Source organism: Ascoidea rubescens (assembly GCF_001661345.1).
Source record: "Ascoidea rubescens DSM 1968 unplaced genomic scaffold ASCRUscaffold_1, whole genome shotgun sequence".
NCBI lineage: Eukaryota > Fungi > Ascomycota > Saccharomycetes > Ascoideales > Ascoideaceae > Ascoidea > Ascoidea rubescens.
In genome coordinates this window covers 346,254-359,811 of record NW_017962913.1, presented here as the reverse complement: position 1 = coordinate 359,811, position 13,558 = coordinate 346,254, and the positions used below count along the sequence as shown (strand labels likewise).

Genomic DNA, 13,558 nt, shown 5'->3' with positions numbered 1-13,558 from the left:
GAGATCCAAGTCTTATATATGGCAAATAACGTACGTCAGTAACTTGATTTGTGAAGATTTTCATAAGAAATCCTATGGTGAAGAAGAAGAGGAAGAGGAAGAAGCCAAAGAAGAAGAAATGGCTGTTTTTTTATGATAAGAGTTGGAGAAGAAGCAATTCCACCTCAGGATGACTCTTTTATAGGAAAAATTTCACCAATTTGTGCACTTTTTTAGATCAAGAAGCAAAAAAAAAGTGTCACTGCACCTGCAGAAAACGGGACGTATTCGGCTGGGCTCTGGAAGACAGCGCGTCTGCCCCGTAGAAACAGAGCATCTTTGCTGACTCATTTCTTGTTCTCAGCAGCCAATCAGCGCTCGTAAAAGAGGACCCGCAGCCGTGGTTTTGGAGCTGGAGAAGGAGACGCAGCAGAAGAAGCAGAAGAAGCACAGGCAGCACAGGCAGCAGAGGAGGAACAGGCCGGTGGTGGTGCTGGCACAGGTTGGCTGTCTGCTGGATGGGCTGTCGTTCTGTGGCCAGTGGGCTGCTCGTCTGCTGGAGAAACGAGGCAGGAGGGTGTTGAGCAGACGAGGTGATAAGGCACCACGAGCACGTAGAGAGGGATGGAGACGATATAATGGTGCGATGGTGGTGGTGGGTCCAGAGAAGCACTCTGTGATGGGGCTACGACGAGCAGCCAGAGCAGCACCTATGTGATTATCAATCAGAACAATTAGAAAGTTTAAAGTTGAGCTGCGGACGAAATTAGTTGCTATGAGCTAGCTACAGAGAAGCACTTTTCTATTATACCTCGTTACTGATCTGCTTTTGGTTCATGTACTAGCCTACAGACTGATACCAACGCCAGCGATATTCGTGATAATGGAGCACAACCTACAGTTCAGAATAACAAAACCTCTCTTCAAGCAGTCTGTCAGGGGCATACTATCCACCATCTTCTTCCAGAGACTAGTTGGTCAAATTGATCCCAACATCGACCAGTTTCTATCTGTCACTTATCCAACAGCAAAACTACAAACCTTGGACATTTTGATAGATGATAAGGTTGACCAACTATACAACTATATAGATGCTTTGTCCAATGAGGATTTTCACAACAATAACATACTTGTCAACAACAATAGTAACCACAACGTTTTAACCTCCTATGATAACTTATCGACCTCGACTGACAGCTCAAGTTTTATTAATAATGATTATAAAATCTGCAAAATATCGGTCAAATTTTATGAGGTCAAACAAAAAATCGTCAAGATATATAATAATCCTAATAAAAATGACTCTAACAAATCAAAATCAAAGTCAAAGAGCAATTGGAATATACTAACAAAATTGTATGATCCATCTTCTTTCCTTTCAAATGATAAAACCTCCTCAAATAATACCACCAATTCTAATAATTCCAATGACAGAAATATCACTGACACCAATAATGACACAAATCTAAAAATAATAAAAGAAGATTATAAAGAATGTTGGGAAACTTGGAATATCAAAATAAAAGTCTTATCTGACTTTGAGTCTCCAAGCGAAATTAATAATCTAACTCTAAATATCAATAATTTATCTTTCAACAACAATATTAACAACAACAACAACAACAACAACAACAACAACAACAACAATAATAATAATAATAATAATAATAATAATAATAATAATAATAATAATAATAATAATAATAATAATAATAATAATAATAATAATATCCTACTCAATAGTAACAATAATAATAACAATTACAATGAATACAACAACAACAACAATAACAACAATTTCAATGACGATAATAATTTCAACATAACATTTAATGATCCACGCATGAATAACATTGATAACCAGTTAATTCCAAATATAACTTCAAATATAACCTCAAATTTAACAACACATTTAATATCCAACTCCAACTCCAACTCAAATTCTATAGAAAGTGATTCAAACGAATTAATTTATTTTGCAAATGAATTTGAAAACATTTTATTACAGATAATATCCTCAACTGAATCAACTTACGACGATATTCCTCCAATATACTCCACAGATTGCTCCCCTTTTCCCTATTCAATAATAGTTAATGATTCTCAAAATGCTTCCTCTTCCTCTATAATAAATAATAGTGACGATAATTGGAGTGAATTAATCAATAAAATGGTTCCCGATCCAACTTCCTAATAATTAATCGACTCTTAACATACAATAATATAACAATAGAATTATACATTTTTTCATGCTTTTTTTTTTTCTTTTTTTTTTTCTTTTACAAATTTCTATTAAAAAAAATTGGTTATTAAATTATACATTAAATCTATATATCTCACTCTTCATGGCTCATTAAAATAATCTATGTTTTCATTAGTTTAAATTTTTAGGTTTTTTTATTTTATTCTATTTTATTTCATTCTATTTCATTTCGTTTCACTTTAATCAAAACTCAACCTGAACATAATTAGCAGGAAATAATCCTCTTACACCTTGAGCATTCTCTCCAATCCACCATCCACACTTATCACTATCATCAATAATCTTGATTTTTTCATTTTTAAACAGATTCAAATCTCCGTTTTCTTTTGGTTCATAATCAAATTTTGCAATGCAGTATTTAATTTTATGACTATTATGATTTTCATTATTTTTTTCATCATTATCATTAGTATTATCATGATAAAATATATCATAGTTATTGATATCAATATTAATATTAGTATTGTTATAATCATTTTCTTGGATGATTTTTCTGTTGCGACTTAATATCATTGGAGAAGACAATTTATTTAAAAAGTTTTTCTTAAAATTAACTATGTTTAAGTTTTGAATTAAATCAACAGCTGGTGAATGATTTAATTTAAAATTTTGAACTAATAATTGATAAAAATTTTGATTACTAATATTAATATTGTTTAGTTTAATTAGGTTACTGTTAATTAAGTTCAAAGAGCTGTTGAATTGAGAATAAATTTTAATTTGTAGAGTATAAAATTGGCACATTGAGAGAAAAATAAAAATTTGAAATAATTTCAAGAAAACATCCAATTCATTTTTGATTAAGTTATTTAAATTTTGGAATTTTTGCAAAGAAGATTGTAGTTTAAATTTAAAATTGATGATGTTAGATTGAATGTTTTGATCGATAGGAACGTTTTTAATAATTAATTTATTTTTGTATCTTTCAAAGGATTTAAAATCAGAAGATAGATGGCTTAATAGGGAATTTCTTTTTTTTATTTTTTTCTTAATAAATTTAATAAAAGATAATAGGATATTGAAATTGTAATTAAATTTGATTGAAAATTTATTCAATAATTTGATTATAATGGGCTCGATATTTTGTGAAATTTCTAAATTAATGTTTTTAATTTTAGTTGAATTTAAGGACTGATCTTGAATTTCGTTATTGATATTATTAATTTGGGAAAGATTATTATTATCAAATGCAGTATTGTAAATCGATAAAGTTGCAGAATTAATTGGTTTGATTAGATCGAAAAAAAATGAGTTTATATTTTTAAAATGGATCAAGTTGATTAGTATTGAATTTGAAAAGTTTTCGTAATAGATTTTTAAATGTTTTAAATTTTTTTCAAAATCTAGGAACAATTGATTCAAAAGATTAAAGTCGTTGTCAAATATGGGGAAAAGATTGTTCCAATTTGGGTCTATAATAGCATTATTATTGTCATTATTGTCATTATTTATATTGAGATCTTTTGTGGTGATGGGTTTTTTTTTATATTTATTTATGATATTATTGGTTGATTTTTGTGATAAATTGATCAACGAATGTTTGATATCATCCCAATTAAGATCGTTATTATGATTGAGTTTTGATGGTTTAATTGTATCCATTTTATAGAACAGAATAGCAAGAAAGTGGGATTAAGTTTTTAAATTTAGTGTTTTGAATTTACAAGCTTTTTGGAGTATCTGAACTATCTGAACTATCTGAAGTATCTGAAGTATTTGAAGTATTATCTGAAACAGTTTTTTCTTTGCAAAGTATTTTTAAATTTTATTTAATTTTTTGGTGTTTTATGTGAATTTTCTTCTTTAACCTATTTTAAAATTCAAATAATTTTAGGTTTTTATAGAATGAGAAGGATTTTGAATGGATATAACAAGTAAAGAAACCGGGAGTATAACAAACGTGAGTTAAAGGGCAATTAGAAATATAAAATAGCTCAATAGATCCAGATAACTAAATGATAAGGTAGAGATTAGTTTAGTGGAAACGTTTTTATAGCAGCTGGATTAAAAGGAAATATAAGTCCAAGTTTAATGGTAATAGAATAAGTAAAGAAAGGATGGAAGAAAAGTTTTTAGGATAAAAGAATAAAAACCGATTAGGAAACTTAAAGACAAAAGGTTAATGAATACGCAAAGGGCTGCCAAACTCTTCTTTTCTAAATATCCAGAGAATTTGTTTGTGGAATTTCATGGAACTGTTGATGGATCAAACACTAATGCAAATATTATTGGAAAGCGATTAAAAAGATACTGTTTAAATGCTCTGAAACAATTTGTGTTTGTGAAACCTCCAGACAGTGGAAATGGATAAAATTGCTGCCTGATGGGAAGAAAAGCGAGTATAATCACAGGCACCAGAACCGTCAGGCTGTTGGCGATGGTGCTGGAGCCAGTTAAGTGAATAGACACAGCGAAGAAGCAGTGGCCAAAGGAAGCCAGAGCATTATAACCCCAAGGCCCAACACTTATACGTCTGGAAGGTCACCAGAGCAGTATATGCTCGCCAGATCAGGAATATATACCTACAGCGTTCCATTGTGACGGATGCATTCCAGATTATGCACATCACAGCATCACACGCACACTACAGCACGTACACACCACTGTATGCGTAGGTGTGCGGCAGAACGCGCATTCTTGATTGGGAAGAAAAGTGGGATGGACATGGCGCGTTCTGCCTGATCGGGACGCAGAGTAAGACACAACACCTCCAGCACCAAAACCCGGAAAGAAACCAGAAACGAGAGCGATGAGCTGAGTACTGCTAATGGAGGAGAAGCACGACCTGCGAAAACTCCTTCCTCGCACACCACAACAAAGCAGCTGCCTGCTGTTTGGATCTGTGGTGGTTGTGGGTGCCGGCACGTTACCCGTAGTCTTTGGCAGCGAATAATTATGGAATAATCTCCTCAGTGTCAAGAGCATACTGCGAAAAACCCCAGATTTCAGTTGGTGCTGCTGATGAGTGTCCGTCTAGTAGAGGGGTGGTGGATCGACCAGATAGTGAGTGCTCACTTGGATGCAAACCCGCACTATCCGTACAATTTGGGGTTTTGACTTTTTTCACTGTCTGATTTTTTTTTCTTCGTTTTTTAATTGGAATTTGGTGGGTTTTTTTTGAGCAGACAATTAGTGAAGACCTGGAGGATAAACATTTTGTTTCTTCCTAGCTTTTACTTGCTTCTAGCTCACTTGCAGCTCTCTTCCAAATCATATATAAACCACTGCAATTGTCTTTTTTCTTTGATATTTTTAGTTTCCTTCTGATCATCTCTGGTTTTTTCTGCATTTCATCCCAACGGCTGCTTCTTAATATTCCTTATTACTAATCTACTTCATTTCGCCCCAGTATATCCACATATTTACTTTCTCCAACCTTCTTCTGTTTTTACGAATCTCTTATCAATATGACTCAACAAAAAATCGACCTCAACTTCAAACCCGCAGCAAAATTAACTACTGATGATTTAAACCCCTTAGCAATCAATGCTAAATACGCTGTTCGTGGTAAAATCGCTGCCAGAGCTGAAGAATTAAAAGAAATCCTTAAAAAAGATCCATCATCTGTTCCCTTCCCAGAAGTTATTAACTGTAACATCGGTAACCCACAGCAATTAGACCAAAAGCCTTTAACTTTCTATAGAAGTGTTTTATCTTTATTACAATCCCCAAGTTTATTGAAAAATGAAAACATCTCAGAACTTTTCCCTGCTGATGTCATCCAAAGAGCCACTGATTTAATCTCCAATATTGGCTCAATTGGTGCTTATTCAAACTCTCAAGGTGTTAAATACATCAGAGAAAGAGTAGCTGATTTCATCTCCAAAAGAGATGGTGAACCATCCTCTCCAAACGATGTCTTCTTAACCTCTGGTGCCTCTACTGCTGTCAACTACTTATTGACTGCTTTATGTGTTGGTAACGACACCGGTTTATTAATTCCAATCCCACAATACCCTCTTTATACCGCTACTTTGGCTCTTAATAACTCTAACCCAATTCCTTATTACTTAAATGAAGAAAACAATTGGTCAACTGACCCAATTCAAATCACTCAAGCCATTGAAGAAAATTTGAAAAAGGGCATCAAAATCAATGGTTTAGTCGTCATTAACCCAGGTAACCCAACTGGTGCCATCTTAGAAGAATCTGATATCAGAGATTTAATTACAATTGCCGCCAAATACGGTTTCGTCCTAATCGCTGATGAAGTTTACCAAGAAAATATCTTCAATGGTAAATTCATCTCATTTAAAAAAGTCTTGAGAGTCTTACAAAGAGAAAATCCAGATGGAAAATATGACAACGTTCAATTAGCTTCCCTACACTCTACTTCAAAGGGTGTTTCTGGTGAATGTGGCCAAAGAGGTGGTTATATGGAATTGGTTGGTTTCGACCCTGCTGTTGAAGCTGTCATTCTTAAATTAGCTTCCATCTCTTTATGTTCCTCTGTTTCTGGTCAAAGTTTGGTTGAATTAATGTGCAACCCACCAACCCAAGGTGAATCATCTTACGAATTGGATCACACTGAAAGATTAAGCATCCACAATGGTTTGAATGAAAGAGCCATTTCTTTATGGAAGAGTTTCCAAAATATGAAAGGTGTTTCATGCATCAAACCACAAGGTGCTATGTATTTGTTCCCAAAGATCACAATTCCAGAAAAGGCTATTGCAAAAGCTATTGAATTGGGTGAACAACCTGATGAATATTACTGTTCTCAATTGTTAGAAAACACTGGTATTTGTGCTGTTCCAGGTTCTGGTTTTGGTCAAAAGAAAGGTACCTACCATGTTAGAACTACCTTCTTAGCTCCAGGTACCTCATGGGTTAAGAGATGGGAAGATTTCCACAACAAATTTATCGAAGATTTCGCATAATTTTAATTTGGATATTTAATTTAATGTTAATAAATTTATGGTTATATTTTATTTATTTTTTTATTTTTATTTTTTGTTTCTATATATTTTATATACTTTATTAGATAATGAATTAATCACTATTTCTTTTTTCATTTCCAAGTTTATTTTAACTTCCATGTTCATATTCATGTTCATGTTTATTTTAGTTTTGTTATTATTTTGATCATTACTAATAAAGTGAGAAATTATAAACCTTATTTTTGTCCATTGATTCCACACATCGAACAAACAGTTTTGATTTGATAACCGTTATGCAGTGTAACTTATGTTTTCCTTAATTACCCTAAAATCTTAATATCATCACCCTAAATCTTAATTTCTAATTTTCAAAATAATTTGTGGAGTAAAAACTAACCAATAGTATCATCAAAACAAAATGAAAACATAATTTTACAACTATTATCAATATTACCAATATTATTGATTACTATTGATATTATTCTTTTTATTATCCGAAATCATCTAAAATCATCTAAATTAATTCAGACTTTTAATTTAACGACCTGGCCAACTTAATCCACCCATTCGTGTATCCCTTGCCATTGCTTGGAAAATACTTGAAGGACTTGGAAATGAGCTCGTTGATGATAAATTCTTAGTCTTTTGACTATTAAGCTCGTCAACAGCTGCTACAATTCTTGAAATATTCGTATCAATCACCATACCACCCTGAACAATCTCATCTAAAACTGTTTCCAAGACTTGCCACCCAAATACTAAATCCAACTCACAAACCTCCTGAAAGCACTGATCCAAACATTCAACAAAAACCTGGATTAAATCTAATATACCTAACTCACTTTCTTGCTCATCCACTATAAACACAAAATATAGTGTAGCATAGTGTCTATAAATGACTCGAATATCATCGTAACCCTCTAATAAAGGAGGCGGTGTTAAAAAAGAGCATTGATCTGAAGGTCTTTGTGAAACCAATTGATGAACTTGTCTTAACAATAATCTTTGAGTTGATATGTCTACTGGAGTATAGAATTTAAGCAAACGAGGTAGACCATCATTATTAACTGTGAACAAAAGAGAGTTAGTAAGAGATGCAGCAATTACCAAAAATCAAATCAGAAAAACGTACATATCAATACTGAATGAATCATAGCTACAGTGAGGTTGAAGCAGAAGAATCAAAAACAGCAGCGATGGCAAAGAATGCTGTTTCTGGCTCTTGGTTAGTTTCAGAGGAGTTCCGGCATATACACGTGCACATAGCAATGGTTGTCGGAAAAGTGCCGAGGAAATGGTCGGAAGTGGAGAACAAGCATTGATTAAAAAATCTATAAGGGTGAACACAAAAAAGAAAACAAAATGAACAAAAATAATTAAACAATTAAACAATTAGTCGTATATGACTAATGGAAAAAAAATGATGATAAATGAGAAACAACAAACAAAAAAAATTTAAAAACAACAAGAAAAAAAAAATACAAATGACAGTCAGAAAAAATGAATTGAACTTAAAAGACTGTTTGGTTGCTAGAAATGAAATCAGAATTAAAAGATACATTGGTTAATAATAGTTGGCACGATTTTAGTTGGTTTTTCTCTAATAAATTTCGTTGATTTAAAAAATTTAGTTGTTTAAAACATTAAAAGAATAGTTGTCTTCGTAAGTTTGACTATTATTAATAAAATTTTTTTTCCAAATCCAATATTCATTAAATCTATTGACAGAATAATTCAAATAATCAAAATCAATTGTTGAAATACTGTGTTGGATTATAGCCCATATCCCCCAATAAAAACCTGGTAGCCCATAAAAGTAGTATATTTCTTCGATTAATTGATCTATAATTGAGTTGACATTTTTATTAATGATATTGAAATCAGTATCAAAAGTTTGATCTGAAAGATTAATTTTTGTTCCATTTGAAAAGCTATTTGTATTTTTAATATTGGGTTTGTTGTTATTTTGATCATTTTGTTTAGAATTCAACTGATCAAAGAAATTTTCATTTTTTGGATAAAATTCATCTAATAATTTATTTAAAATTCTGTTATCAATATTTGGGTTATTAAAATTGATATTTAAATAGCCTAGTATATACGAGATACACCATCTTCTTAGAGTTTGATTTGTTTTAATTGGATTTGGTATTCTTGATATTTCGCAATCAAAACCTTGCCATTCAATTAAATGATTTGAAATATCAAAACCCCTTGGAGCAGTTGACATGTATTCGTAATCGATAAAGGAGATCAAGTCGTTGTTTGCATTTGATAATATAATATTGTCAATTTTAAGATTTGAATTGAATGATATATTATAAATTGAATTCTTGTCTTTTAAGTTGAATTTTTGCTTATTTTTGATGATTTTGGAATTAGCCGTATTAATGGTATTAGTGTTATTATCATTATCAAGAAATTGGTGATTTTCTGAATATAGATGAGATAGATTTTCATTTATAACTACGTTGCCAGATAATAAATCTGAGTGGGATATAACTTCTCTGGATTTATTTTCAACAATTGACATGAACCAATTTAGTTCATCGATTAAAATTTCCTTTAAATTATTTGAATTTTTATTTTGCAATAAATTTTTGTTATTCAATATTGAATTTTCCATAAAAAACTTGACATAATCACTTTCACTGTTGGTGTCATCATTATTAATTTCAGTACTGGCAATTTTTTCAGGGGAAGATAAGAGGTCAATCCAGTCTTTTATGGTAAGATATATATCCTTCGGCCTGTCCTTTTTGGGAAAATTTCTTGTTTTATAATGAAAATAGGCTAGTTTCTGAGAAATCAAAGGATATAGGAAAAAGTTAGTTAATTCATCTGGCACTAGAGATCTTCCATCCAAGAACCCATAAATTAAGCCGTTACTCAACTTTGCATACACCTTTGAAGATAAGTTTAATTTGTTCAAATACAAGAAATTCTTAAACTCCTGATTTCTGTTTATGATCAAGTCTGTTTTCTTGCCATATGTTCTGACCAAAACAGTCTGATTCTTGTGCTGGCATTGCAATAGCATGTTTGTTATGCCTCCTGTGAGCTTCTTGATGGTGATCTCAGAGACGCTCCAGTCGGGAAATATCTGAATCAAGACGTCCCTCAAGGTGGGGACCGATATGCAGGCATTAGAGAGAATCAAAGGGTACTTTATGGACGTCATTTGCAGGGGAAATAGAGAAATAGCAGAAAAAGATTACAGTCTGTGCAGCAACGGCTCTTTATATACCTGTTCCATTTGATCCAAGCCAAAAAGACTGGAAATGTTGAAAGAGCAGAGAGCCGGGTAACGGTTGCAACAGAATTCCATGTGATAGAGAAAGGAGCGCCGTTCAGAGGGTCTCAAGTGCTTTATGTGTATTATATCTGTTTAATCTGCAAACTCTGTATCTACTGCAACGTCAAATCGTCAAGCTCGTCCAATAGTTCGTCCATATCGATCTGTGGAATGTTTTCCTCGTCCATCTCGTCATCCCCGTCACCATCGCCATCAGCACCACTGTATTTGCGTGCATCTGGCTCATGGGCCTTATACAAGTTGATGGTTTGACGTAGCTCTCTGTCCTCCTCCAACTCTTGGAGGAAGACTTCGTAGTCTCTCTCAATTCTTTCTTGTTCTTGTCTAGCTGCCCTGGAGTCTTGGTTACCATTTGCAACAATATCTTCGTGTTCCCTGGCCATTCTCTTAAGTTTCCAGGCTCTGTGTTTGGCCTTGTGTGATGTCCTTGGGTAGTGTTTCTTCACCAAAACAACCTCCGGTGCATTGTTGTTTTGGTTCAACTTGTCCCAAATCTCATTATTATAGTTACTGTTCTTGGTGAAATACCCCATGACCGAGTCTCCAGGATGCAAAATACCACCTAAATGTGATTTGACATAATACTCATTCTCATTAATACCCATATCGACATCTCTTGCACAAGTGATTTCAGCTAAAACATATTTTCCTCTAACCACACCTACTGGTTCAACATCAAGAACGATAAACTCCTGTAATTCACTTCCTGTCGCTAATGATTTGAATGGACTTCTCCAGTATATGTTTGGTGATAAATCTGCAATCTGTAAGGTAAATGGATCTAATAATTGCAAAGTATTAGTAACTTTTGAACAAATCACAAATTGGGATATATTGCCCAAAGAATGAGCCAATTTTTTAGGCAAAACCACTAAATCATCACGGCATATTGGAACAATTTCAATTGAAAATGAAAATTTATAGGTACTTGAACCAGAATGAATATCTTGAGACACTAATTCTTCTGATTTTTTAGATTTTATTGGTGCAACAGAATTAAGGAAATCAATCATTTTTGTAGCATGATTTCTTTGAGAATAATAAAAATCTAACCCATCTCTATTTTCTTTAATTGAAATTGTGTCAACATGAGCATTATGTTTTAAAATCAATTGTTCTAAATAAAGAAACGTTCTCTTATGTGGAACCTTTTGTCTTATTTGAACTGCTGCTCTCCACGTATTTGTAGTATAAGATCTTGCACAATCACTACATTGTACAGCAATCACAATAAATTCCACTTCAAGTGATTGCTGGACAATAGTATTTAACATTGCTTCACCTTGTACTGTTAATTTTAATCTGATACGACGAGAATGTGGTTCGGTCCAAATAAACGAAGCATCAATTAATCGAACCTTGTTAAGACCTTTTAATCTTCTCAAACAAATAGCTAGTAATTGTCTAGATTCTAATTCTGCTCTGATCCATTGTGATGGTGGTTGTAAAAATCTTTCGCAATTTCTGCAAAATTGAATATTAGCTTCTCTTGGAATACCTTGAGTTATATCTGCAGTTGATTTTATACAATCATAACACATAACTAATCCTTGTGATCCATCCATTGGAACACCACAGTTGCAACAGAGAACTGTTGCCACACCAGCATTTTGCTGATGATTTAAAGGTAATTGGGTATATGACATTATATCTGAAAAATTAGTATATCCTTTCAATATATATATATATATATATATTCTTCAATATGAATTTCAGTTAAGAACAACTTATAAGCTGAAAATCCAAATTAATAAAATAATATTATTATATATCTCTGTTGAAAATCTATTAATCAACTTGTTTTTGATTATAAATTCAAAAAAAATTTCACCTCAAAAAAAAAATTCAAAAAAAAACTTTACTTTCTTGGACAGGTCCGTTCTGTGAAAACCAGAACAAATTTCGAACTTCTACACAAAAATGCCACATGTAGAAAGCATACTAGTGCATTTACACTGCAACTTGCATTTATACCCATAAAGATGGATTGAAGAATTTATTGTAAAGATAAAATAAAAATGTAAACATGGTTTGACAAAAATAAAAATAAATTGAAGGTGATAATGAAAGCAGTATCAAAATTTTCAGTGATATGTGTGATCAATTTTATAATAATTAATGAAAAATATAAAAATATAAAAATATAAAAATATAAAAATATAAAAATATAAAAATATAAAATTATAAAATTATAAAATTATAAAATTATAAAATTATAAAATTATTCAATTGTTTCTCTGTTGATCTAAAACTTCTTGACCAAGAACCATAACACATAACCCATCAGCAATAACATTTTCGATTTTGATTTTGTTCTTAGCATAATCAAGAACTTTATCGTTAAAAGTACCTGGTTGAAGCCAAACAGCTTTAATTAAGCTTGAGCTATCTTTAAATTTTTCATGGAGGTCTTTCAAAATACTAAGGGTTACATTTGGAGGAGTGACAAATGAAATACTTATCCCATCCTCAAATTCTTTCTTTTGAATTAATTCAGTGATTGATTTCTCGCAGTCAATCCCCAAAATTGAATTTGTAACTGGGTTAATAGGAACTACAGGTAGCTTATTGTTGATATACCATTGTAAAACCTTGAATCCAAATTTATCTGGGTTAGCTGAAGCACCAACAACAGCATATTTCCTGGCGTTAGAGAAGAAATTGACAGCAGCCTTTAAAACCATTTTGATATAGTAGGACGGTTAGTGTTAAATCGAAAATTAATAAGCCATCTTCAACACATTTGAAAATGAACCCTTTCTACTCTAGTCTATTTCCCCACAAACAATAATTGGAGCTGGTTCGATGGATGTAGGGATGTTTTGTACTATTCCGTACAATTTACGTAACTCTTCCTTCATTTGTTTGTTTAGCTAATCAGAATAGTAAGAAATATTTGAGATCAATCACAAGTATAGAAGCATAAATAGCAATTTAAACCCTGGAAAAAGAATCTAATAATTAACTGACTTTTATTGCAATTATCTATAATAGAACTATTAGATCATTTAAATTAGTTGTTCTATCAACCAATTGTAGTTATGGTTAAAAAGAGAACATAAAATAGCTTCCTGGCTTGTTAATATCACGTGCTTATTAAGAAACTTTTTTAGTGGATAA

The 13,558-nt window shown here is 32.1% G+C and overlaps 8 protein-coding genes across 8 annotated transcripts; 3 read left to right on the top strand and 5 right to left on the bottom strand.

The window, feature by feature from the left end:
• Nucleotides 1–862: 862 nt before the first annotated feature.
• On the top strand, nt 863–2,173 carry ASCRUDRAFT_67492 (uncharacterized protein; the record flags this gene model as incomplete). The annotated part of the gene is made up of 1 exon (XM_020191397.1): nt 863–2,173. The coding sequence occupies one exon, from the start codon at nt 863–865 to the stop codon at nt 2,171–2,173; it is 1,311 nt and encodes a 436-aa protein (XP_020049690.1).
• Nucleotides 2,174–2,300: 127 nt separating this feature from the next.
• ASCRUDRAFT_73257 (SH3 domain-containing protein) lies at nt 2,301–4,320 on the bottom strand. The gene has a single exon (XM_020192206.1). It carries the CDS (start codon nt 3,842–3,844, stop codon nt 2,426–2,428), a length of 1,419 nt encoding a protein of 472 aa, XP_020049689.1. The 5' UTR covers nt 3,845–4,320; the 3' UTR covers nt 2,301–2,425.
• On the top strand, nt 4,221–4,640 carry ASCRUDRAFT_73256 (uncharacterized protein). The gene has a single exon (XM_020192205.1). The coding sequence runs from the start codon at nt 4,365–4,367 to the stop codon at nt 4,551–4,553; it is 189 nt and encodes a 62-aa protein (XP_020049688.1). The 5' UTR covers nt 4,221–4,364; the 3' UTR covers nt 4,554–4,640.
• Nucleotides 4,641–5,352: 712 nt separating this feature from the next.
• Nucleotides 5,353–7,232, top strand: ASCRUDRAFT_73255 (putative alanine transaminase). Its single transcript, XM_020192204.1, has one exon. It carries the CDS (start codon nt 5,650–5,652, stop codon nt 7,120–7,122), a length of 1,473 nt encoding a protein of 490 aa, XP_020049687.1. The 5' UTR covers nt 5,353–5,649; the 3' UTR covers nt 7,123–7,232.
• Nucleotides 7,233–7,415: 183 nt separating this feature from the next.
• Nucleotides 7,416–8,295, bottom strand: APS3 (Aps3p). Its single transcript, XM_020192203.1, has 2 exons — nt 8,255–8,295; nt 7,416–8,189 (listed from the first exon to the last, which is right to left on the bottom strand). The coding sequence occupies exons 1-2, from the start codon at nt 8,274–8,276 to the stop codon at nt 7,660–7,662; spliced, it is 552 nt and encodes a 183-aa protein (XP_020049686.1). The 5' UTR covers nt 8,277–8,295; the 3' UTR covers nt 7,416–7,659.
• Nucleotides 8,296–8,447: 152 nt separating this feature from the next.
• Nucleotides 8,448–10,347, bottom strand: ASCRUDRAFT_73252 (kinase-like protein). The gene has a single exon (XM_020192202.1). It carries the CDS (start codon nt 10,301–10,303, stop codon nt 8,750–8,752), a length of 1,554 nt encoding a protein of 517 aa, XP_020049685.1. The 5' UTR covers nt 10,304–10,347; the 3' UTR covers nt 8,448–8,749.
• Nucleotides 10,348–10,467: 120 nt separating this feature from the next.
• On the bottom strand, nt 10,468–12,211 carry NMD3 (ribosome-binding protein NMD3). The gene has a single exon (XM_020192201.1). The coding sequence runs from the start codon at nt 12,082–12,084 to the stop codon at nt 10,531–10,533; it is 1,554 nt and encodes a 517-aa protein (XP_020049684.1). The 5' UTR covers nt 12,085–12,211; the 3' UTR covers nt 10,468–10,530.
• Nucleotides 12,212–12,663: 452 nt separating this feature from the next.
• On the bottom strand, nt 12,664–13,419 carry ASCRUDRAFT_52186 (CoA-binding protein; the record flags this gene model as incomplete). Its single annotated transcript, XM_020191092.1, has 1 exon — nt 12,664–13,419. The coding sequence occupies exon 1, from the start codon at nt 13,120–13,122 to the stop codon at nt 12,664–12,666; it is 459 nt and encodes a 152-aa protein (XP_020049683.1). The 5' UTR covers nt 13,123–13,419.
• Between the last annotated feature and the right edge of the window lie 139 nt (nt 13,420–13,558).

Bases quoted from the DNA above. Each gene is read 5' to 3' on its own strand.
- ASCRUDRAFT_73252 (XM_020192202.1), bottom strand. From the start codon at position 10,303: ATGACGTCCATAAAGTACCCTTTGATTCTCTCTAATGCCTGCATATCG.
- NMD3 (XM_020192201.1), bottom strand. From the start codon at position 12,084: ATGTCATATACCCAATTACCTTTAAATCATCAGCAAAATGCTGGTGTG.
- ASCRUDRAFT_73255 (XM_020192204.1), top strand. From the start codon at position 5,650: ATGACTCAACAAAAAATCGACCTCAACTTCAAACCCGCAGCAAAATTA.
- ASCRUDRAFT_73256 (XM_020192205.1), top strand. From the start codon at position 4,365: ATGAATACGCAAAGGGCTGCCAAACTCTTCTTTTCTAAATATCCAGAG.
- ASCRUDRAFT_73257 (XM_020192206.1), bottom strand. From the start codon at position 3,844: ATGGATACAATTAAACCATCAAAACTCAATCATAATAACGATCTTAAT.
- APS3 (XM_020192203.1), bottom strand. From the start codon at position 8,276: ATGATTCATTCAGTATTGATAT. The intron at 8,190-8,254 runs GTACGTTTTTCT...TTTTGTTCACAG, and splicing joins GATTCATTCAGTATTGATAT to TTAATAATGATGGTCTACCT.